At 39.3% G+C, this 25,619-nt stretch overlaps 2 protein-coding genes across 7 annotated transcripts in view; one reads left to right on the top strand and one right to left on the bottom strand.

Moving 5' to 3' along the window:
• Positions 1–1,498: 1,498 nt before the first annotated feature.
• jam3a (junctional adhesion molecule 3a) lies at positions 1,499–12,683 on the bottom strand. The gene is made up of 9 exons (XM_080428721.1): positions 12,495–12,683; positions 5,802–5,873; positions 5,592–5,705; positions 5,289–5,441; positions 4,905–5,107; positions 4,456–4,555; positions 3,225–3,354; positions 3,013–3,064; positions 1,499–2,900 (listed from the first exon to the last, which is right to left on the bottom strand). Exons 1-9 carry the CDS (start codon positions 12,541–12,543, stop codon positions 2,865–2,867), a joined length of 909 nt encoding a protein of 302 aa, XP_080284847.1. The 5' UTR covers positions 12,544–12,683; the 3' UTR covers positions 1,499–2,864.
• Positions 12,684–24,175: 11,492 nt separating this feature from the next.
• The window catches only part of igsf9ba (immunoglobulin superfamily, member 9Ba), a 74,410-nt gene continuing 72,966 nt past the window's right edge, over positions 24,176–25,619 (top strand). For all 6 annotated transcript variants that reach the window (XM_080428640.1, XM_080428642.1, XM_080428641.1 and 3 more), the window contains exon 1: positions 24,176–24,373. In XM_080428640.1, coding sequence (XP_080284766.1) covers positions 24,310–24,373 — 64 coding nt within the window. In that variant the 5' untranslated portion in view covers positions 24,176–24,309. The remainder of the gene's footprint in view (positions 24,374–25,619) is intronic.

A 25,619-nucleotide genomic window follows, 5' to 3' on the forward strand; every position in this document is an offset into this window, starting at 1 on the left:
CTTCTACTCCACTAGGTGGAGGCAATTATTGTACTTTTACTCCACAACAATTATTTGAAAACTTGAGTTACTACTTTGTAGATTTTGATTATTACAAAACATACATTAACCACTTCAGCCTTATTTCGGCCATTTGAAAATAGCCAATCTACAAGCTCACAATGCGTCGCATCGCGAGGCATTGTGAGCTTGTAGATCTGCTATTTTCAACAGATTATATTTTTTTATATATTTTTTTTTTAATACATTTGAAAACTTGTGAAATGGGAAATTCTGCATAATGAGTACTTTCTACGTTTGGTAGCCTACTTAAAGTATATTTTTGTACCAATGCTTTTGTACTTTTACTCAAGTACATTTTGAGTTCCAGACTTTTACTTAGAAAAACAGAGTATTTCTACATTGCAGTGTTGATACTTTTACTTAAGTACAAAATGTGAGTACTTCTTCCACCACTGCTATATAGTGCTTGATACAGGATACAGGATAAACAAGTGAAATTGGAATACTATAAAATTGAAGATGATGCTTAAAAATATATTTTGTGTTTAGTCTAAGAGCTTGCGAGACAGGGAGACCCATTACTGAACAAACACTACAGCAATGATTACTATGAGAATATGGAGCTTATATCGTTTGTTTGTATTAAACAAAACACTGCTCTGAATGCTGAGCTCTTCACACATTAACATAATGGTCACAGCTTGTGTTGTCCCATTGACACTTGTATGCTGAATGTCATTTTAATGATGTATGCTAACACTATTTAGACTGACATTTATTACATTTTATTTTATATTATTACTTTTCATGTATTTATTCATTCATTTATTTATTTACAGTGACATCATACAATTGTACCGTGGCCTACAGAAGTGGTCGTCAAAGTGGGGTCCAGGCTAGGGTCCAGGGGTCCTTGAGGGATTTCCAGCCAGGGGTCCCAAGCAAAATTAGGAATAGTTTATTTCACCGGCTAGAAATTAGCCCAACGAGAGAAAGTACAAGATTGACTATTCAGAGGTTTCACTCTCTCCACAGTTAACCAATTGAACCCCAGCATCCATATTATGGGTGGAACATTAGACAAAAATAGCCGATCTACAAGCTCACAATGGGTCGGCTATTTTTGGCATAGAGATTTGGTGTAGATGGAAAGCCAACTCAGGTCCAGTTTTCTAAGTCTAGAGGGCTTAAGTGGTTAAGTTAATGCTATACAAAATCTAATTGAAAATCTTCTCTTATGGGGGTCCTTAGCTCAAATTATTCTCAAATGGGGGTCTGTGGTCTAATAATATATCAATTTGGGGGTCCTTGACATGATAACGTTTGAGGACCACTGGGCTTACAGTAACAGGCAGTACAGCAACATTGTGTTTCCTCTTTTCACTCTAATAATTGTATCCTCGGCAGCATGACTATGCAGTCGTATCCCATATTGCAATCATTTCAGAAACTACCATCATACTTTCACATACAATGAAATGTGCTACTCTCAAAACATGGTCCAGTTAAAATGTATTTAATAGTAACAAAATAAAATGAACATACCGTATAACAGTAATATCAAGTGAACACTGAACATTTTACAACAGTTCCTGAGTTATTATACAAATCATTCTAACAAAATCTTTCAACACTGACACGGTTTCAGAAAACACAAATGAAAACTAATGCTACTGTACTGTCAATGACGCAAAGACTGACAACGTGGAGACTGTAGATACTTACTGAACAGTAATATATTGTAAATTTGTGTCCCACGGACAGTTTTATTGCCATACTTACAATAAGGTTTACTGTGTTGATGTATGAAAATTAAAAGAACAAAAGATTTACATGATTTATGTACATTGTAAATGCCAAGTCAAAAGTGGACAATGTGTCCAATATATTTTCACAAAAGAATTAGTAAAGCACAGAAGGTCACTTATACACAAAAACAACACTCTCAAAATCAAACTTGACCAAGTTTATAGTACATATTGAGTTGCAGCATAATGGGATATATGGTATTAGATTTCACTGGATTTATATATTCAGGCATATTTGTTATCACCTGTAAATACAACAAAGGCTGATAAATTGTGCCTTATGTGTCTGAGGTCACCAGCCTTTTACAGTACGCTACTTATTGCCCATGTAACTACAGTATATACAAAACATTATTCAACCTTTCAACACATGAAATTGTCCATGAGTTGAGTTTATGGTCAAATAATGTCAAACGTTTTGTAAAACAATTTCAATATACAGTATATAGTAGAAAGTTGGGAAGTTATAAAAGAGGATTTGTCCAAAAGCCATGTGAGGGAATGTCACTTCCAGCATCTTTTACTACTTGAATATGGTTTGAAATAATACTGATTGTGTGAGGCAAAATTATTTAAGAAAAAAATATATAAATCTAGTATTAAAGAGTAAAACAACTTTAGTGATGACATTAACCATTTAAGCCTGAAAATAGCCAATCTACAAGCTCAAAACGTGTTGCGAGCTTGTAGATCTGCTACATACTGTAACAACACTGCTGTACGTGTATAAATCAAGTACATAGGCCTAGGCTATGCTTGAGAATATTCGCCCCAAACTAGGGACACCACGGTAATGTGGTTTAACAATGCCAAAATAATATAAAATCATTAGTACATTATAAAAATAAAGAAGTTATGTCATTAAAGTTACTTTGGCAAGCTGGTTGATTCTATTTTGATGTGCGTCAGAGAATAATGTGCCATGTTACAGCTCAAATCAAATGAGATTTGATCCAGAGCGCCATTGCTGAAATTTCACCTCAGTATTTTCACCTCTGTATGTTTTTTCCATACAGTTTTCTTTCTGTTCCTTCCCATCCAATTTATTGAGTGTCAAATGACGAATGAAGATTTGTGGCGGAAATGACCCTGCAATATAGGAAAGTTCAAATATTAATATCAGTAATGTATCAAGTTAGTTACAGTACTTTTATTTGTAATGTGACATGTAAATAAATATGTGTGGCTTAATTATTTTTACCTCATCAGGATCACCATATTCAACACCATCATCTTGTGCTGGCAATTTGTAGCTGAAGAAGAAAAGTTTTCTTAATTTCTTCACAATGGCAATCATAGCAACAAGTTAAATTAATGTCAATGGCTTGGCATTAATAATACATAGCACAAACCTGAGAAGAATAGTTAGTAAAGACATATATTTTCATGCTGTACAGTACAAGAGCTACTCACTTATTTTCTGTGTGTTCTTTGCTTGAGAAACATCCATGTCTATGAGCATGGCAAACCCCCACGGTGATGCAAATCAATGCTACTAACGCAGCAAATGCCTTTAGGAAAATCCCAAGGATGTCAATATCATCTGCAAGTATTCAAACAGGACATTTAAAAAAAGGACCTTCAGGTGACACACATTAAGACAACTCAAAGGAATGACCTTGAATAGACAAAGTCCAAATGATCAGCTCCTGTGAGTTATATCCACAGGAATACAGTAACAACCAGTTGACACTGCAGATGGTAAATGATATAAATGTATCACATGACAAAAGACTGACATGACCAAACAAGTTGTAAGACCATTCTGTGTGCAATATGTGTCTCTGTGAATAAGTCAAATACAATAGTATTGTGCCTTTGACCTTTTAAGTGTTGTTTACATTAGGTAGAACCTTGTGTTGTATAGCTACCTTGGTTTGATAATATTGCCATCATCTTTATCTGTTGCTTCTGTGCTCTTGTGATTGAGGATTATTGGAAGTAGTGATTCCATTGCAAAACTGGTTTCAAAATCCCGCTTCATGCACATACAGTACAAGAACAAAGCAGATTCTACCAATATGTTTAAAAACCTGATCCTGGTACTTAATTTTGGGAGAATTAAGTGGCTGTATTCTTATTAACCATACTTCACCAGGCTTTCTGCTTTACCAGTCAAAAGCCTGGTTAATATTTTCTATTCAGTGCTTACATCCGGTCTAGAGCTTAGCTATTGTATCTGCCTGGTAATTTCAACACACATACAGTACATGCATGCATACAGACAATTTCTGTATCTTAGGGTTAGGGTTATACATACAGTATATTGACATTTGGCAGAATACATTTTGTTAACATTCGTTTGTGCCAAAACTTAGATTTGAAGACCTTTTTTGCCATACAAACGGAATCACTACTTCTGGTTCTTCGTTCACATACAGTAGCACAGACACAACAAATAAAATTACTTTGACTTAATGTACTGTATATCATTGCCAGGTAGCTATACAACCCAAAGAGTCTACCAACGTTTAACAATAATTTAAGCACAATACACTGAGACCCTTACAGTATGCAATATTATTCAAGACCAAAACATTCTTTCACTGTTTTGAATCTTTAATTTCTTTTAAAAAAAAAATCTTTAGTCAAATAAAACCTCACAGTCTTACTAATAATGTAAAAATGAATGACTGGCACTTACAGACTTCCATCAGCTGTGATGGACAGTGCGCATGTCCTGCATCATTCTTTGCTTGACAATAGTACTCCCCAGCATCCTCCTTCCTCACCCTTCGGAATTTCTGCAACAAGACACTACTTTCAAAATCAATTGATAGCATAACTCCACATGCACCGCATGCATGCGCACACGCATGCACGGCATCTATTTGAAGGTCGACTTTGCTGATACTTAATGTGATACTATTGTTCTATTTTGAGGACGTGGAATTCTGACAACGCTACCACTAGCCTACATCAAATGCATTGGGCGTAGGCTTGTGGCCATTTTCCAGCACATAGAAGGATCTCTCAATGTACTGAGCACATTGGTAAATGTTTTGGTTTGGCAAACAAGATGAAGTGTTATCAAAGCAAATGTACCAACATTCCTACTTGCTTTGTTTTTTTCATCAACCCTCTAATTCTCACCAGGCTTCCAGTGTCAGGGTTTATGGTGTAGGACGAGTTGATGAACTTAGGGATGGTCTTGGGGTCCTGAGGAAGTTCCTCATTGTTGTGGAACCAGCTGTACTGTGAGGCAGGGAAACCCTCATTCTCCAAGCAGCGCAGCTCAGAGGATGTCCCAACTGTGACTGCCACTGGTACACTGCACCGCGGTACAACAGGCTTCACTGCATAGAGATACACACTTTACTGGTTAGCACTAATACATTAGTAAGCAAACATGCATCCGTCTACAGAGAGACAAAACAAATGTGTCATAAATAACTATTTTATGACGAACATAGACTCTATAAACCTAATGGAGATACCTAATGGTGCTGAACCCATGAAACTACCAGGTTACAGTACCTCTCACTGCTAGACTGATGAGTATTTCATCAAAGTCCCTTTGGTCATCGATGGCGGCCACCTCACAACGGTATTCTGCTGTGTCTGCCCGAGTAGCGTTGAAGATTACAATATTCGCTGGCTCTTTGAGCTCTGCTCTACGTTCCAAATCCCCTTGTAGAGAGACATAAAGATAAACAGTTTTTAATGCAACCACTCATTCAAATACAATGCCATCTAGTTATTTTCATGCACTTTCCATTTAGTAAAACTTTAAGGAAATGATTTAGCTGTTTTGCAAACTGTGTTTAACTGTGTGTTTACCTGATATCCTGTTTTGAAAGTAGACATAACTAGGGACGCCATTCTTGATCTTTTTCCATTCAATCCTTGGGTTGTTTGTTGAGATAGACTCTATCAAACAGGTCAGTTCAATGGCTATGGAAAAAAAGACAAATGAGAAAAATAGCAACCCAAATCAGTACAAAAGGTAATGTAATTACAAAACATTAAACTGATTTGCCAGCAACTTACGTTCAAACTCATTCGCCCAGACGAGCTTGTCTGTAGTTCGGAGGATTACTCCAAATGATGATGGAATAAGGCCTATAAGAAAGGAAATGTATCAAAAAATGCTGATAGCACACACCTACAATAACACACAGACTAGAACATTTGCATGTTGCCCGATAAAATTTGAAAGATTAGATTAGAAACCTAATTTATACGTGTGACAGATTATACATTAGGCTTTTTATAGTGATGAAAACAGAATGTAGGTGTATGACATGCTTAGATTTGGACTGTGCATGTTTTATTAACACTTAAATGCTGTACTGCTTGATTCTTGATACTTGGTTGACTAGGGCTCTATACTAGGTCTGTTTTTTGTCTCTACACCAAATATCCTACAATCTACAAAGATGCACATCGTGTGTGAACTTGAAGATCTGCTATTTTCACAAAATGCCCCAGAATAGGGAAGCTAGGGTTCATATGGTTAATAACACCCCAATTGCATTGTTAAAAGACTCTGGGGCCAGATGTAAATTATGCATGTGTAATGTGCATGATTAGAGGTTTCACCAAAACATTCTAAGCCATCTTTATTGTACAGAATAAAGTACACATTGCCGGAAAGGTTAACCCCCCTCTGCCATTTCTCTACCTGTACTCAGTGGAAGCCAGCATGCCCCCTGTGGTTCAAAGTTACGTTTTAGATGGAAGTTTATTACAAATGCCGCACCTTTCAATATTCCTACTGTAGTTCAGACTTTGGCATTGTACACCTCTTACACAACAGCATGTGCATGGGTTGGGCCTCGGTTGCTCTGAATTCAAACTGGCAATTTAAATTCATTTGTGGTGTGCAATAACTCATCTCAGGCATATAATTGTTGTCTTTTGATAAATAAAATAAAAGCAGAGCATGCTTTATAACACTGAGTATACATTCAGTATGTCATTAAAATAGATAGGTAGAAAGATGCAAAGGGAAAGATTTGTCATTTTAAATTTAAAACAACAAGCATATACAGTGAAAAACACTGAATACTTGAAACAAAAACTAACTAGGTTCCTTGAAGCAGAAATGTACAAATGTTTAGGCTAACTAATGAACTCGACTCGAGTCTCGAACCAATGGCTAACTCGACTGAGGTAGCCATTGGTTATTCAGACTTAACACATATTTCTATATATTTTCAAAACACAAATTTGATTTAAAAAGGTGGTGGTTTCTATGCCACACAGTAACATTATATTGGTTAACATTCATCAGCACCAGAGGTTTTGAGCTTAGAAATAATAACAGGCCCTTTGTTATCATTTTCTAGAAAAAGCACACAAGATGTAGATCAGTGATGCACTGGGATTGTTTAGTTGACACCCATGAGGACAAATGAATAAAACACCTGATCTGATGAGCGGTTCTTTTCTCAACACACTCTGCTTTTGCTTTGAGTTGAAAATAATTATCAGAACAATAGACCCAATGATGTGGCTTGTTAAAAAAATCCAGTTATGGGTTGAAGTACACACCTTACAGCAAAGTGTAACTTTTTAAAAAGCAAAATGGCATGGTGCATCATTTACTTAACTTTTCTCAGACTAATATGGAGTGATACCGCAATAATTGTGTGTAAGCCTTGTTCATGCACACACAATTCCAAAAGGTTTGTTATTTATTAACATGAAAACTGCTTACTGGTGGTATGTACAGTATAATGAATTTGCGTGGGTCTATGTTTCTATTTTCTAGTCTTAGTCTCCATATTCAAACCACTTTGTCTGACTCCTACTTACAACAAAACACTTTCAAATATAATAATTGTTGGGTATATGTGGTACTGAAAGCCCCCCTGCTGGTTAATGAGGACATTCCCTTTCTCTGTGGAGGCAGTACAAAGGGATTCAAATGAAGGTTATTGTAGATAATAATAATCATTATTTATCTGACTGGGCCTAATGCACGTCAGGGGGATGCACAATATAAAAACACCACCATACAAATAGTGGTAAATCTTTGGCTCTGGCTGTCTACTCTACCACTTAACCACTTAACCCCTATTCTTCATTGACTGGGGTCCAGCAGAGATCTATTCTTGGTCCCCTCCTTTTTCCCTCTACAACAAATCCCTTTGCCAATAATAGCAAATGTGTGTGACACGTTGTGTATTTTAACCAAATGTTTGCCCATAATGTCAGCTGGGCTCGGAGAGAAGAAGCTGATGTGTAGGCTACTCCTCCAGTCAACGGTGTGTGTTACCGAGAGAGACGCAGCTGCTGTATACTTTTCCCCATAACAGTGTTTTACAGATCGGATTGTGCTGTATGTGTACGTCTTCAAACATTTGGTTATATTTATTCGGCATTAAAATCTTGTCCAAAAAACAAATATGCATTTTTTTTTTTGCCATATTCGGCCGAATATATTTCGGTGGCAGAATATTCGGTGCATCCCTAATATATGGGCATAGAAGTGACACAGGTAGACAGACAGATACATATAGAGATTTCCATATATGGGCACAATAGGGGCACAGACAGACGGGTCGGGTACAACGTGTACTCTGACTAAGCCCTCGACACTATGACTCAGACATATCGGTCGGGTCAGCGGTGCAGCGTAGGTGTGAGGGCCGCGTGGCGGCCCGAACCTCTAGTAAATATAAATTCCCCATTCCTAAGACGCACCTAGGCTATAATACATAATCTACACTGGGAATAGTTATTGGAGCCTTCAAATTGACTGAGGTATACTACAGTACGTACACATATTTGGCCAGGAAAACTGTGAATGGGTGGAGCTTATCCTGACAATAAGGAAAACATGGGTCTTGCCAAAACATCTAGTCTCCACAGCTGTGGACACTGATGAGACCTGACTCCCAGGTCTCAGCTTCCGTCTCTGTAGCTGACTTTCCCACCCTGTTCATCAAGAGCTATTTTTACCCCTGCAGTGACTGGACACAAGGAGAGCTTGTCTGACAAATGTTCCCTCTATAAACAGTGTTTGTTAAGTGGATTATTTGTCTCAAAACTGTACCATCAGTCAATGTAGGCCTAAATTCTTGCATATAGGACTGAGAAGAGAACACATACTGTATGTTAGTCGACTCTTAGTTTAAATACAGAAATTAACGACTTTTCCTTAAATAAGAAGTTTACACCGGGAGAAAGGCCCCCTTTTCCAGGATTCATGACTGAATGTAGGCTAGTTGTATACAAAACATGAAACAATAAAAATGCATATGAGTACAGAAAATGAAGAGGTAACACTTTTTGTGTTACAACAAGATACAAATTACATTTACAACAATGAGAGTGAAATTAGTGATTGTATTTTTAGCTTAATTGTTAGATTTTCATATAGATATTTAACAGAAATTATATGATGGCGTTTTTTGTATGGTGCATGTACGCTGTAATAGACTGGGGTAGTGTATGATAACTAAAGCAAAGCCCCTGATATCTGAACTAAAATATCCTTTTATAGACTCAGCAGTTTCAGAATAGTTGGCCTACCTTGTTTCTTGTCAAAAGATGCCACAGTAAACCCTAGCGCATAATTACCGCCCATACATTGCACTGTAGCAAAAAAGCAGACAGTTTAAGGCCGTGGGAAAGAATCACTATATCCAATTAAATAGACAATGCCTACAAAATGTGTTTAGCATTCTCTCTCTCTCTGTGTGACACACACACACACACACACACACACACACACACACACACACACACACACACACACACACACACACACACACACACACACACACACACACACACACACACACACACACACACGGCTAAATATGTAGGCTAAAGAGGAGGGGATCCTTTATATCATGAAAATGATCTCAGGAATTTATTGGGAACACCAGCTGATTTTTAATCCCTTTATTGTTTAAATGCATAGACAAAGTAGGTCTGTAGCTAGCTGGGGATGAAATTCTCTTCTACATAGACAGATTTTACAATCCTCTTAAATATGAAAACAGCTGCCCATCCCCAATCCAATGCTGTTGATCCAGTACATCTAAAAAAAGCCCCTTTCCCAGACATTCCACCACAGTAACTGCAAACCTGCCAAAGATAGAGCCCACACTACATCAAATAACATGGAGTAGTGCAGACAAGTTACCATAGAAATAAATGTACTACAGTGGCTATGTAATTCTAAAGCATGCCCATATATAAGAAAAAGGCAAACTTCTTAGTTCAGTGGAAAAGGGGGGAATCTAAGAAAGGCATGTCAAACGACAGCTTTACCCTATGTTTTCTTGAAATAAAAAAAGCGAATGACAATGGATAGAACAGTTGACATCAATAAACTTTTATAGTGTTTTATCAGAATAAGCAAAATGAAATAAAATAGAAATTCATCATCATTCTATATCTTTGATTCAATACATTCTCCACCACACAGCAATTCTAGTTGTCCCAAATTAAAAATTAATCTAGGATTAACTATTTCACAGATGCTGCAAATGTGCTGCCTGACATTGTTTTTCATTTAATATTAAATACTCTCTGAAGTGAATTAATTACATCCTCGCCTGGTGAACTAGCCTAAGTATATTAGTACTACTACTACTAATAATAATAATACATATGAATGCACTTTCCATTTGAAACAAATCTCAAAGTGCTACACAGTAAAAACATTAGGTGTTGTTCAACAACCTGTTTCAACACATGGATACACTTACTTTACATTACTGCAAATGCAACTATTGGTCACTGGTAACTGGACTGATCTACAAACCTAACCTTCATGAGCAGTAAGTAGTGTAGAATGATCAATGTGAACCAGCTAAGTTCAGTGTAGAATGATCCTAATCACCACTTAAATAATTGGTTTAAATTAGGCTACATCTCAATTTAGTAAGTTCTCATCAAAGGCACAATGCATAATATGGAATCAATCAACTAGTTTGCGCTCACCCCCCTGAACTCACACCAAGCACCATTGACTGCATCCCCATTCCCCAGTTAGAGGGCGGGGCTTTAACCACATTAACAGTACCACTGTAACTGGTGGCAAGCACTTGTGACCTTTTGTCCGCTATTATAGTGCCATTAGAGCAGGGGTCTTCAACGGGGGGTCTGGGACCCCTAGGGGGTCCCCTCAGAGCTACTCCAGGGGGTCTGCCAAGTCTTTGTGATAGGATTTTCTTTGTTTACATTAACCACTTGAACCCTAGCATCCCTATTCTGAGGGGAACATTAGCCGAAAATAGCAGATCTACAAGCTCGGATATTTTCGGCAAAGAGATTTGGTGTAGAGGGGGGGAAAAAGCAGATCAAGTACAGGTTTTCTAAGTATTGAGGGTTCAAGTGGTTAACTGTCCGAAAATACACATTAACATGAATCCAACACTGATGATAGTGCTGTCAAATAAGTCTATGAAGCTATCTATGAAATGTATGAAAAGGTTTAATCTGCAACATAATGTTATACAATGTGTAGTGGGGGTCCATGCTTCATCTCTCTCTCAGCTAAGGTATCCTTATTGGCCTGAAAAACGTTGTGACCCCTGCATTAGAGCACAGAAGTAAAATGCTGACTCCAGTTAACAACTTTAGAGAGATTGCTGCTCTCGTAGTAAGGGAATATGTCACCAGATATCAACCACATTACAGAGTGAGACACAGCTAGTGTGCATGTTAAATGCCTACTATGTTTTAGTGTGTATTTGTGGGGCATCAGTTAACTGTCCTTATGGCTTTAAACCCATTTTTTCCATTCTATAATTGTCTTTAAAGTTATGTGTCTGTGTCTGTGATGGATATAGCTAAACATACAAATATTATTAATCAATGTCAGGCAGGCTTATGTTCTTTCTTATAGCAAATAAAGTAAAACAAAGAACATTTGCATAACGTTATGCAGCTATTCTGGGTAATCATAAGCGATGTTACAGATAATAAGATGCATAATTGAACATTAAACCCATTATGCTACACTAGTGTACTGCAGAATGTGTGTGTGGCAGTATATTTGGCACATTAATTCCACCCCATTTGAATCGTACAAAGGCAACATTTGGCTAGCTCAGTGCATGGTTCTCAACCTGTGGGTCACATGATTATTTTTTATTTGGGGGGGGGGGGGGAGATGACAGTAAAGTGATAATTTAAGGACCTTTTTTTTTAATACCTTTTTTAAAACAAAATCAAATAAAAAAATACCATTACTGCATCATAAGTAATCAACAAACTATAATATAAAAACTGGTCAAACATTGGCCAAATTGTCAAATAATATAAGAAAGAGGCAAAAATTTCGGGAAATAGCAGATCTACAGTGTGTGACTGTGTGAGCTTGTAGATCTGCTATTTTCACAATATTTATCTGAGGAACCGAAAATGCAATGCCTCAACTCCTACAATTCCAAGTGGTTATCAGGGTGGGGGGGTCCGCAGTTCAAATATGATTATTTTGGGGGGTCGCGGCCTGAAAAGGTTGAGAACCACTGTTATAGCTAATGTTAATATATATGAAAACTATTCTAAAAACTAGATTCCGATGCATATAGCCAGCAAAAACATCGATGGCCATTAAACCCCGTTTACGCTACACAGTACAGCGTCTAATTATGCCAACAATGACAGCCCCATCATTCGCCTGCAAAGCAGCTGCTTTGAGTCAACGCTAATGGAATGGAATGCACAGAAACAAACGTTTTGTTAAACGGGGTAAAAAAAGGAAAATAAACTTACGGATGCTTGAATAGAGCACGCAAAAAGCTGTCAGACGTGCAATCGCCATCTTGTTGCCTCTGATTTATCGGTAATACTTGCAGCACACACACACACCAGCTATGTACGCTATATATATGAGAGTCAGCACCTCGCGGAGGTACAGAGGATGGATGGATGGTGGAGAGCAGAGCACAGCAGACTGCTGGATGTTGCTATCGACGAGGCTCCGCCAGGGTTTCCATAGCTACAAGGGCCAGTGTTGCCAGGTTTTGTGAGAGAAATAGGCAACCAGGTAGGTTTATGAAAACAAGCCCAAAGGAAGCAACTGGGCTCCACTAGTAGAGGCTAGAGCACTTTAAACCTATTGATTGACTGATTGAATACTTTATTTAGCAGCTTGCCCCAAAAAAAAGCACAGAAAGTACAGTTCTATAGAAAGGGATCATGCTAAAAAGGATTAAACCCAAGAAAGCACTGACTTGTTTTCATTGGGTATGGGGTCCTGTGTATTCAATTCATAGGGAAAAAAAGAAAAAAAAACTACAGCATACACATTGGCTTTTTGAAAATAGCAGATCCTGTGGATCTGCTATTTTCAAAAAAATCTTGAAATAAAATGTGGAATATTTGGAATATTTTTGCAACATTCTTACAACACAAATCTGGTATGCAGGGCTCCCTGGCACAAAACATTTTCAGATGGGCATGGACAAATTCATATTAATTTGGGGGTCATTGACATGAAAATATCTGAGAACCACTGGTTTAAACAATAATTAATACATTTGGAAACAAGCCCTCAAAAAACGCAACCCGCAAACTACCAATATTTACAAGCAACTTGCCAGAAAAACAAGCCCAAAGTTGCTTATAATAATCAGACATGGCAACGCTGCTACAAGGGCATCGGGGCGGAAGGGGGGTACTTCAGAGACCCGGAACCACTGATACATCATCAATCAATCATCCAGATTAAACGGTCCAATCAATCGATGCTAGCAATTCAGTCTTTTTTTGCTTAGAAATCGATCTCATTATTCATTTTAAAGTATTGACAACAAAACATGTATTTTCTTTAATAAAACATTTTTATTTGATCATTTACACTTGAATAACAGACCACAGGTGTTTTTTGAGTGTGAGACAAACATTGGCCTTGATGTCATCAAAGGCCAGACTTAAAATATTTCAGTGAGTGATCATTTGTATTTGCAATACATTACATTGAGTTCCTCCAACTAAACAGTAGGTGGCAGTATAAAACTACATAAGTATAAATATAAGCATCTCTCTTGCCAATATCACCCGAATAGAACAGAACATAATTGTAGGCCTACTGAAACAAAATTGGCAAGTTATTTTCATATCATTAGCATCATAGCAACGAGTTCTTATTAGGCCTACTGGTGGTGTCCCATGTGACGCCTCCTCCAAGGTAATATTGTGGTGATCATTCAAACCATTACGAAAGCAATATTGATTTTAGATCAGAGTGGCTTGACAAGTGTGCAAATCACTTGGAAACATGTCCTTCTATGTCAACAGTACCTCCCTGAAAGAAATCTTAATTATCAGCTGCATAGAAAACATCATACAAAAACAAGATATAGAATTAGGAGGACATTAGGATAAATACTCAAGTATATTGACAAATGAAGTAGAGGGCACATACTTCATTTGTGTAGCTAGCTAGGCCTACTAAACCATTGTTTATTGTAGGCCTATATTGTTTATTAAATGAATCTAGCTGATGCCTTGGTGACCACTAATCTTCCAGGGGTCCACAACAGGACAGGGCTGATACAAAAATACATGACATAAAACATACAGTTAAAATAGTAGGCTACAATCAGATACCTATGTGTATTGTATCAGTACAAACAATCCTACATTCTAAAGATCACATATGAAAACAAGAAGTATAGCACGGTTGGTTCCAGTCATATGGTCAGGTTGTTAGGTGTGTCTTCAGTAGTTTTGTGAATGATACTATTATACTCTATCATTATACAATAATAATTCATTAAATATCTAAATAAAAATGACAAACTCTTTGCCTTCTTTCAGTACCCATGCACAAAGGCCGCTGTAGCAATTACCTGCTTAGAAGTGTTGATAGTAAGTATGTTGCTAGGTAATCACTTCCCAATGAGAATGCCTCTCATGGAAGCCCCTTGTGGCCCCTCATATGAATTGTTTTTTTTCCCCCCTAGAGAATGAACCATCATTGGTCAGCCATGGTCATTTGATTTACGTTGATGGTATTTACACACAGCAACTGAATACCAAAATCTCTCTGATTGGTTGTAGGATACCAGGTTCTCCTGTGTTTAGGACTACAAAGAGATTCAGGCTCAGGCTGGCAGCAGCAGTGGCTCAGGACATACAGTTGAGCACTGTTTCTCGATGTTAATTTAACTCTGAGAGTGTACAAATGGAACCGGTTAATTTTGTTCATGAACTTTACTCCATTTACACTGTTGTTTGTTGACTAGGGTGCATAGCACTTACTCCGATCTCGAGATCAAGTAGAGCATCTGCTATATGCTACAATTGTAAATGTGATTTTTTTTTAAGGTTTTCAAAGAAAAATCTGACCTTGCAGTATCATCACTTTAAAAGGCTTTGCAAATCCCATTAAATTACGTCAAAACACTCATACTCTAACACTTAATTTGTTGTGACAGTTTCTTCCATTCTATATACATCAATAATTTGTTGTTATCATTTAACTAAATGTTATATTTTATGTATGCCCTCTATAAAGCTGTGCTGACAACAATTATGATTGTCAATACCTTGATAAACATAACAGCTGAGCTGAATAGATCATTTTATGACCTATGTCTTGGGACAGTGTATGCTTTAAATTTTAAGGATGTCACGAGGCAGATTGACAATGGTCCCCTGCTACGTATTAGCATCCCAGTGTATCTCTTTCTGGAAGGGAGGACATACAGTTTTGTTGAAGACTGCACACCATGGCGTGTGTGGCAATATTTTGATCATATTTAGTGTTAGACTTGTGTGTTAAGTGCTATGAGTGGAGATCTCAGAATTACCTTGTCTAGAGTGTAGTCCCATTCTGGGCTTAAACATGTGAATTTTGTTTCTTGGTATAATTACAAAAAGAAAGGGTAGCTGCCTTGGTAACCACTATTTGGCTTAGCAACCAATGCATAACCTGGTGTACTTTGCAAGGTCTTAAACCAAGATAAGTGTTTTTGAAAGAAATTCAGTTCATTGTGTAAAATAGCTAAAAGTCACATGGAAATTGTTAAAAGCTAGAAGTCAATATCGACATGAAAAAATCCCCAGATCTTTTGTGTTCGAGTACTACTTTAGCTAACCTTGGGATTTTTTTAGAGGAGATTAATGTAATATTTGATACATTTTCTTAGGAAACTAAACTCCCTTGCTAGTACACACTTGCCTTTTCTGGGCATGTAATAATAGGTGAACATTCAGTGAAAATAGACGAACATTTGGCAAAAATAGCTGATCTACAAGCTCAAAACACGTTGTAATGTGATGGATTGTGAGTTTTGTCGATCGCTACTTTAAAAAAAAAGGGGTTAGTTAGTAGGGTTTAACTGGTGCTTATGAGCTAAAGTGATCTTAACTGCCAGCAAGGTCTGGCTGGCACTTACAGTGGAGTGTAGCAAATATAAGCATCCACCCCCACTAAAACCTCCACTCTTTTTAAATGACCAAATAGGACAGTTTTTTTGCAGATGATAGTATGATCCGTAATAGCCTCCATTCAGGAACTGAGCTGACACGGTGAATCAAGTAGCTTATGTCAGTGGTTCTCAAACCTTTTACATCAAGGACCCCCAAATTAATATGTATTTAATCGCAGACCCCCATCTGAAAATCTTTTGTACCAGGGACAAGATTTGTGTCGTAAAAATGTTTTAAAAATATTCACATTATTTGAAGATTTTTAGAAAATAGCAGATCTACAAGCTCACAGTGCGTGTATAACATTTTTGATGCCGCATTAATTTAGCTGGGGATCCCCTGGAACACTCTCAAGGACCCCTGGGGGTCCCTGGACCCCACTTTGAGAAACGAGAAGGAGATTTTGATTTAGGCAGCAAATTGATACCAAGTTGGCAGACACTTAATCTCCAAAAACAGATTTTCAAGATTTTCTTTTTTCTTTTTTTTAACCAAAGGGGTTCCCAGATTGGCAGATGCTGAACCCAGCATTAATTAACACCATGGTATTTATAGACTTCACAACATAACTGGCACACTCATCTCAGTGATGCAAGATGAGCATGTTTAAAGATTGGATGATTAAGATGAGAGGAATATGCTATTTTCATTTAAGACATTGCCACATTTTCACTGTAAACGACCCATCCTAGAATATTGATGTATGATAAAGGTGGTGTGTGTATAATGGAAATAGCAGATCTACAAGTTTAGAACGCGTCACAATGCAATGCGTTTTGAGCTTGTGGATAAATATTTAAGTATAAAATATTCATCATTTGTCATTTCTTTATATATATAAGTCAGATCTGCCTTGTGAATTTTTTTCTTATGAAGCCTAAAAGCCAAACAGAAACGTAATCTTTATTTATATGTTCCAATGTTGAATGCCAAAACCACAATTAAATCGTTCATCGCAATTATTTGTACAACAATTAATCGTCAAGTAAAATGTCATGATCGTGACAGCCCTGGCTTGCGGGGAGATGTAGAAACCATAACATGATTACCAACTATACATGATACCTTCAGCTGATAAATTGAGTTCAACAAGATATATTAATGTGTGTATCGCTGACCTTGCTTACTAAATGCAGTGCTTATAATAGGTGTGCAGAGGTAGCCTGACAATGTACTGTACTGTGAAGAGAAGACCTTGACTCATATAGGTTGCCTTTGTCATCAGAAATATACTATAGCTGGAAATTGGATTACGTCTACTCCATGTGACTGGGTAGACATCTGATGATATGGGTATGACTGCTCTTCTGCCAAGATGATACAGACGCTTTGGTATCGTATCTATCTTTCAATGCATGTACTGTAGTATGAGTGTCTAACAGCTGACATTACACTGTCTTTATCAGGCTAGATATACTCAGACAGAGAGAAAGTTTACCAAAAATATATATAAATATAATTTTTAGTTTGTGTGTGTGGTGTGTGTGTGTGTGTGTGTGTGTGTGTGTGTGTGTGTGTGTGTGTGTGTGTGTGTGTGTGTATGTGTGTGTGTGTGTGTGTGTGTGTGTGTGTGTGTGTGTGTGTGTGTGTGTGTGTGTGTGTGTGTGTGTGTGTGTGTGTGTGTGTGTGTGTGTGTGTGTGTGTGTGTGTGTGTGCGTGTGTGTGTGTGTGTTTGGGTTGAATAGCATTCAAATACAAATGTCAACACATGGCCTTATTGTCCTATCAAATAAAATTTATGGTTTATATTTCAGAGACGACGTGTGTTAAAGGTGTCATCATTTGCTGAAACTTATGTTGCATTCGATTTGAGTGTTGTTACTTTTATCCCTGATTGTTTATTTTAGCTATTAAATTATCACCATTGCAGTTTATTCCTGAAAGTGTACACATGTAACACAAGTAAGACGCGCGAACGCTGGAAGCGAACGCAGCTCGAAAATATGTGTGTGTGTGTGCGTGTGTGTGTGTGTGTGTGTGTGTGTGTGTGTGTGTGTGTGTGTGTGTGTGTGTGTGTGTGTGTGTGTGTGTGTGTGTGTGTGTGTGTGTGTGTGTGTGTGTGTGTGTGTGTGTGTGTGTGTGTTTTGCAGGCTGTGTCTAAATTCCTGCACTCTGGCGCCCTCTGGCCCTCTACTAGGCAGTGCATGCACACAGACGGAGACACACACACACAACCCAAGCAGAGTTACATAGTAAGCTCCACTTGGTCGGAGGCGCGGCTCCTCCTTCCGCGTTCGCAAAAATGAACCCGTAAGTGAGAGAGTACAAATGGAACCAAATGGATCCGTAATCCATGTTGTATACTTTCAGAGTTAACATAACACAAGTGGTGACAACTGGCAGCACCCTGCAGTGAAGTCAGGCCGTTTACTGTTGACATCGTAAGAGGGCTGCGTTGCTACTATAAACACAAGAGAAAAGTTTGCATGCCATAATGTGATTGTGTATCCTGACCATATGCTGTAAATATGCGTGAAAGTAAATAGAAAATATAAACTGCAAAAAAAAAAGACATTAAATCTAAAAACGGCATGGCCCCCCTGTCCACTCTTTAGCTATCAGAAAGTCACCATGTGTGCAGTTTGTGAACAAAGCCCCACAAATCATAATCTATTATTCAGTGGTGAAGCTGCACGATACACAGAGAATCCGAATGGCACTATATCTGCATTGACAAACTAGTTGCTAGCGGACATGACAACTAGAGTGGTGAGAGTTTACAGTACATCTTCTTTGGCCAAATTTACGTAGTGATCTTTATAAATACGTATAAGTAATAAGTGGGACAGACATAGAATTTCTTTGGGAATCAACCACTTTATTTAAATCTAATAAATGTTTTACTTTCTGTGTTGAAAACAAATCAAGTAACCGTGTTTAACTTTTCGCTATATACTTTTCGCTATATGTGTTTCTGTGTTGCAGTCATATGGGCATTGACAATGAAACACTGTCAATGATAAGCTGAGCATATCATATCATATTGATAACTATTATCAGTGTGGAAAAAAAAGGTTCATGGGTGATAATAGTTAACATAGCTTCGAGCCATATTATCAGCTTGCCTTGCAGGTTATTGCACTGACAACGCAGGGACAGCAGTGGCTCAGTAGGTGGAGCAACCGTCTTGGAATCAGAAGGTTCCTGGTTCGATTCCTGCTTCTTGAGGTGTCCTTGAGCAAGACACTGAAACTCTCACTGCTCTAGCTGGGCAGGTACCTGTTGCCTTGCATGGTTTCCACTGCCGTCAGTGTGTGAGATGGGTGAATGTGAAATACTGTTGTAAAGCGCGAGAAAGGCGCTATATAAATGCAGTCCATTTACTAATGTGTTACGATGCGCCAATCAGCATGTTCAGGTGCTGGTACCCAGCACTGGCCAGGTTATTGTGTAGGTGAAATAGGTTCTCGCCCCCCCCCCTTGGTAGGACGAAGCACCTGTTCAGCAGGGAGGTGATCGATCCCCTGTCCTCTTGGATCTCATGTGGGCATGTGATGTCTTTCACAACAGATACCGTTGCCTAATCATGCCGATTTGCACTGATGTCGGGCATGTCCATATTTGGGCATGCAAATCTATGAACTAGGAAGGAGACAGTGGAGGGAGATAAAGTGACTTTGGATTATTGCCGGACACAGGGGGTGTCTGGCTTACATGAGGCTTTGTACCTGTTTTCTCCATACATGGGCATGGTCACTTTGTCCTTAGGCCCCAGGCATAAAAGTCTGTCCCCCTTTCGTCCATACATGGGCATGTTTTGTACCTGTTTTCTCCATACATGGGCAAAAAAATTGTTTTGGTCACTTTGTCCTTAGGCCCCAGCCATAAAAGTCTGTCCCCCTTTCGTCCATACATGGGCATGTTTTGTACCTGTTTTCTCCATACATGGGCAAAAAACTGGTTTTGGTCACTTTGTCCTTAGGCCCCAGCCATAAAAGTCTGTCCCCCTTTCGTCCATACATGGGCATAGACACAGGCTGACACGTCATGTGAAGTCTGGGTCTGGCAGAACCAGGTCTCCTGGTCTTGTTTTTCAATGCGGCAGTCTCATAACACTATTACACACTCCTCAATGTGACATAATTTATTTAATCTTGGAGCCTGAGAGCTGGTTTACCCTCCAGAAGTATAGCAACTACTGGGGCTTTACTTGGCAAAGAAAAAAAACACATGGCACCACCGCAGAGGCCCAGGTTCGATTCCCGGCAGCAGTTCCTCCAGCTTGGCCGGGTGCTACAGGTGGGAACCCGACATGGTATTGTGTCCTTGTCACTCACTGCACTAACAAGGTCTACTGGTCGGTCAGCAGGGAGGTGATGATCAGGGCCAGATAATGTGAATCTCTGCACGTGTTATGCTCTCGTGGTGAAAACTCCTCACTGTCATTTGAAAAGAAGCTGGTGACTCCATGTGTCTTGGAGGAGGTATGTCTACACCCTCCCCAGACCAACAGTTGGGGTTGGCAGCATCAGAACACAGCACATTGGCAATGACTAAACTGGGGAGAAAATTTATGCCAAATAAGATCACACTCTGTAGGGTGAAGGATGGCTGATCTGGGTAGTCACACCTGGTCAGTCGGACTGGGTTGGACTTCTACGCAAGCAGTTTGTGGTCACATGGATGTTTTGGGGGATGACTGATTTATCCTGTCTGCTAGCTCTATGCACAACAGGTGTGTCAGCACCTGGCCTGAGTCTGACTCACCTGACCAAATCAGCCATCCCACATCCCACACTGCAAAATCGAGATATTCAATTTAACTCTGTGTAAACATTTACCTGTAAGGGTCAGAATTTGACAGTAGATACCAACCATTGATAGTTTGGATTCAAAACCTGCTCCATATTCATACCATGCAAATTGTTTTTATATGGTGAGAAATGGCCTACCACAGACAGGTCCTGCCCAAGGGGCCAGCTTGAGATTTTTACATTGACTCCAATACAGAAGAGACAGTTCATATGAATGGCCTGTAGTTTCGCTGTTTTACCCCTGCTGGTGTCAGAAAGAATTTATCTTAACGCAAGCGGATGGGTTTTTGACAAACTTTAGACTAGATTTTCTTACCTTAATAAAAATTGTCATAAATACTATATGCTTCCAGTCGCTAGTTTAAAGTCTCCTTTCCATCATCATCCATCATTAAAAACCACATTAACTCTTGGCTGTATTTTAGATCAATGTGTGACAAAACAATTGAAGATAAAATAAAATAAAATACTGATGTAGTCAAGTCCAAGTTGGTGCTATGGTCAAACAGACAACATGCTGTGGGTTAAGATTTAATTTGAGCCAACTACCAAACACAATTAACTGAGACTTTCCAGTGGTTTTGAGTATAAACCATAGACAGTCAAAAGTATGGACAACGTTACGCCTACAGACGGTAAATGAAGCCTATTTTTCAACGATTTAAAATCCGCCATCTTTCTAAATCCTTTGCACTCGGAAATGAATGCTATTGGTTGGGACCAGAGCGGGAGTGGGGAATGAATGCTATTGGTTGTGAATCTTGTCAATCAAAAAATCACAAGCCCCTTCTACAGCATACCCTACTTTATCAACAATTTTAAAATAAATGGGACCATAATTTACCAAAACGCATATCATGGTGATTGAAAGAAGACTTTAAACAAGCGACTGGAAGCATATAGTATTTATGAAAATGTTTATTAAGGTAAAAACAAGTGTAAAGTTTGGCAAAAACCCATCCGCTTGAATGGAGCTTAATTACTTCTGACACCAGCAGGGGTGAAACAGCGAGACTACAGGCCATTCTTCCTACATAGCCTCAATTTACAACTCGGAAGCTGGCCCCTTGGTATTAACATACTCTTAGACGAATACCATAGAAAAGGACACTCTTTTTTGTTGTTGTTCTGAATTGAAGATATTGACCAAGACACATTTAAATGAGCCCATGCGACCAGACCTTCAATGGATGCAAAAGCCCTAGCCTGGTCTCAGTGGGGTGAATAGCTCATGACTGACAGATGTGCATGCATGGTCCTATTTCTTTTCCATGCAACATAAAAGACAAGGAGGCGATATTATTCGCACTGTTAGGGAGAACTCACTTGATCAATGTTGCAGGCACAGCGGGCTTGGTTTCTCAGTGCTCACGCATGTTGAAACAGCTAGAGCAGGGGTCTTCAACAGGGGGTCCGGGACCCCTAGGGGGTCCTCAGAGTTACTACAGGGGGTCTGCCAAATCTTTGTGATATAGGATTTTTTTTTTACATTAACCACTTGAACCCTAGCATCACTATTCTGAGGAACATTAGCTGAAAATAGCAGATCTACAGTGCTGCGAGGCGTTGTGTGCTTGTAGATCAGCTATTTTCGGCAGAGAGGTTTGGTGTAGGAGCAAATCAAGTATGAAGTATTGAAGGTTTAAGTGGTCAAATGTCTGAAATGAAAAAAATATATATAATTTACACAACACTGATGATAGTAAATATTAATAAAGCTATCTATGAAATCTATGAAAAAGTTGAATCTGCAACACAATTGTATGCAATGTAGGGGGTCCCTGCTTCATCTCTCTCTCTCTCTCAGGCAGCTAGGGGGTCCTTGGGCTGAAAACGTTGAAGACCCCTGTGCTAGAGTAAACCTAAGCTTCTTATCAGTGTAGCCATGTGTGCGCAGTGGGCAGCATGCTTAAGCAGCATCCTCGCACTTGCAGTCGTCGAGGAAACAGACAAACGATAGTGCATCTGTCGCCACACCCATCATACAAGCCAGACAGTGCAGTAGAAGAAAAAAGAACGTTTATGTCGGCAACACAGACTAGACAGCGACATAACAGTCGAAGGCTACAGTAAATATGAGCGACAGATGAGTCACCCGCACAGACACATTTCCTCGTATTAAACCAACTGCGTGAACAGATCTGACTGGACTGTGTACCCCACTGCCCTATGGACCCATTAATAATATAACGATTAACCATTATTTAAGATTGTACAGACGGGTGAATAGTGCACTGTGATGGTGCACATGGTGCCACTTTTCGGAGAGGTATTTAAAGATGTGAACGAGGCTCTCTCTGTCAATGCGCATGATACTGCGGTGGTTCCACTACTACGGCACGCTCCAACTCACCTTGAGTCGGTACACGACTGTCTGTGCTGCTGTCACTCGGGTCCAGCGTTGCCAGGTCTTGTGTGAGAAATAAGCAGCCAGGTCTATGAAAACAAGGCCAAAAGAAGCGACTTGGGTCACTGCGACACGTTGTGAGCTTGTAGATCTGCTATTTTCAAAAACTCCTGCCATAAAATATGGAATATTTTGAAACACAAATCCCTGGGCACAAAACATTTATGAAAATATTTGAGAACCACTGCCACTGGTTTAAAATAATAATATAATAATAATAATAATAATAATAATAATAATAATAATAATAATAATAATAATAAATAAGCAAGTACACTTTAGAAACAAGCCCAAAAAAAACACAACCATAATTTTTTACAAGCAACTTTACAAAAAAAGCAACACTGTCTCACTCCCCAAAAGGCCTTGAGGGGGCCGGGGCAAATAATTAAGGCAAAAGTTCTCGCTCAGGGTACTAAAGTATAATTCGGGTCCTGCATGAAGCACACATTATACTTACTACCCTGACAGTTCTCAGTGTTTTTGACTGCCCCGACAAAAAAACGCCGGAGGCTCCCCGTCTCAAACAGACTTGAGCCACGGGAGGCACCGAGTTAGGCAAGCGAGTCGCCATGCCGAGCGTTGCACCAAAGTCGCTTATAATAAGCCGACATGGCAACACCGACTCGGGTCCATCCGGGCCGCATAGGAGAACCAATACACGCCCCACGGCTTCGACCAGGAACCAATCACATGGCGGGAGAGGCGGACCCGTGGATAACATTCTCACACTACGGCTTCACTATGCGATTGTAAAAACCGTCTCCATCTACTTACTATAGAACCGCGGCGGTGCAGGTGCTCTGTCTCTCCGGGAGAGGATGCGGATGGAAGGACGGGGGAGGGAAGAAGGGATGAAGGGAATCGTCAAGAGGAAAGAATAGAGAATATGAACTAGGGGAGTGATTGATAAGACATCGAAGGTCGAATATGAAAGGTTGGTCGAACGGGGCACTTTGCGTTGTAAGAGCTGGTCGGCAATAGTACTATGATTTGGTATGTGGCCACTCTGATAGCAAGTGTATTCAGCACCAGAGGAACGGCCGCTCAAGGTGAGTTGAAGTGCAATATATCTTGTGTTTGTGCCGCCCATAACATATGATTTCTGGCGTCTTCATGTGCGTTTGGTGTGGGGTTTGTTGAGTCGCATGACATTTTAATGATAAGCTTTGATCCCGCAGGAACTGGGGGGTCTCTATTTCATTGTAACAAATGGCTACATCATGTCACGTGAAGTTCAGCGTTTGGTTAATTCGTAGCCCATTATTAGAGAAATAGCTATTGTCTTGGAATGCATAATGCATGATAGCGTCATTATATTTGCATTTTAGGCTATATATGATATCACAATCATGCCGATATCCAAATTGACCATTTTATGGTTGAAGACTAATAGATTTGTGCGATATGGCTTTAATAGGCCTGCATTGTGTTGCAGTCTGCCATAGTGTACCCATTACATTGTAAGTTAGAATACTCCGAGCAAATGTCACATTTTAAACACATGTGGGGGGGTGACATATTGTATCATCATCATCATGGCCATGCAGTCCCATTTGAGTTGTAGAGAAAGGGGTGTGACCGCCATAGTCTTTAAAATGGAAAAGAAACTATAATGCATTGTATGTTAGATTAAATACAATGCTGCATATCATAGAAATGATCCCTGCATGCATTGTACATCCAGAATGTAGCCTACTGTACGAGCACACTGCGCTGTCTCACAAATGCTACAACTAGCCTAGGCCACTACAGGCTAGATCGGGGTCTTCAACAGAGTTACTACAGGGGGGCTGCCAAATCTCTGTGTGATATGATAACAAATGTTTTTACATGAACCGCTTGAACCCTATAGCATCCCTTTTCTGAGGAGAACTTTAGCCCAAAATAGCAGATCTACAAGCTCACACACCGCCTCCCACTGCAGGCATTGTGAGCTAGTAGATCGGCTATTTTTGGCAAAGAGGTAGGCAGACCAAGTAAAAAAAAATAAGTTTAATCTGAAACACAATTTTATACAATTTAGAGGGGGTCCCTGCCTGGTTCGTCTCTCTCTCAGCTAGGGGGTCCTTGGCCTGAACAACGTTGAAGACCCCTGGGCTAGAAGACTGCAGTTGTAGCTCTAGCTGTGCTAGACAGTTCAACCAGTTCATCCAGTAGTATTCATCTATCTAGTGGCGAACCGAACAGTGTATCAGTTTGTTGGTATGTTTTAAGCACGCCGTATTGACCTATGTACTTACTTAACCTTGCTGTTTCATTGATGTCCAGCTGAGGGAGACATTTGCCAACCTGCCG

Source organism: Gymnoscopelus braueri, assembly GCF_963280865.1.
Source record: "Gymnoscopelus braueri genome assembly, chromosome: 5".
Lineage (NCBI taxonomy): Eukaryota > Metazoa > Chordata > Actinopteri > Myctophiformes > Myctophidae > Gymnoscopelus > Gymnoscopelus braueri.

Coding starts and splice junctions, on each gene's coding strand:
- jam3a (XM_080428721.1), bottom strand. CDS start 12,543: ATGGCGATTGCACGTCTGACAGCTTTTTGCGTGCTCTATTCAAGCATC. Junction 5,874..12,494: donor CGTGCTCTATTCAAGCATCC/GTAAGTTTATTT, acceptor CCTTTCTTATAG/GCCTTATTCCATCATCATTT. Junction 2,901..3,012: donor AATATGGTGATCCTGATGAG/GTAAAAATAATT, acceptor CCTATATTGCAG/GGTCATTTCCGCCACAAATC.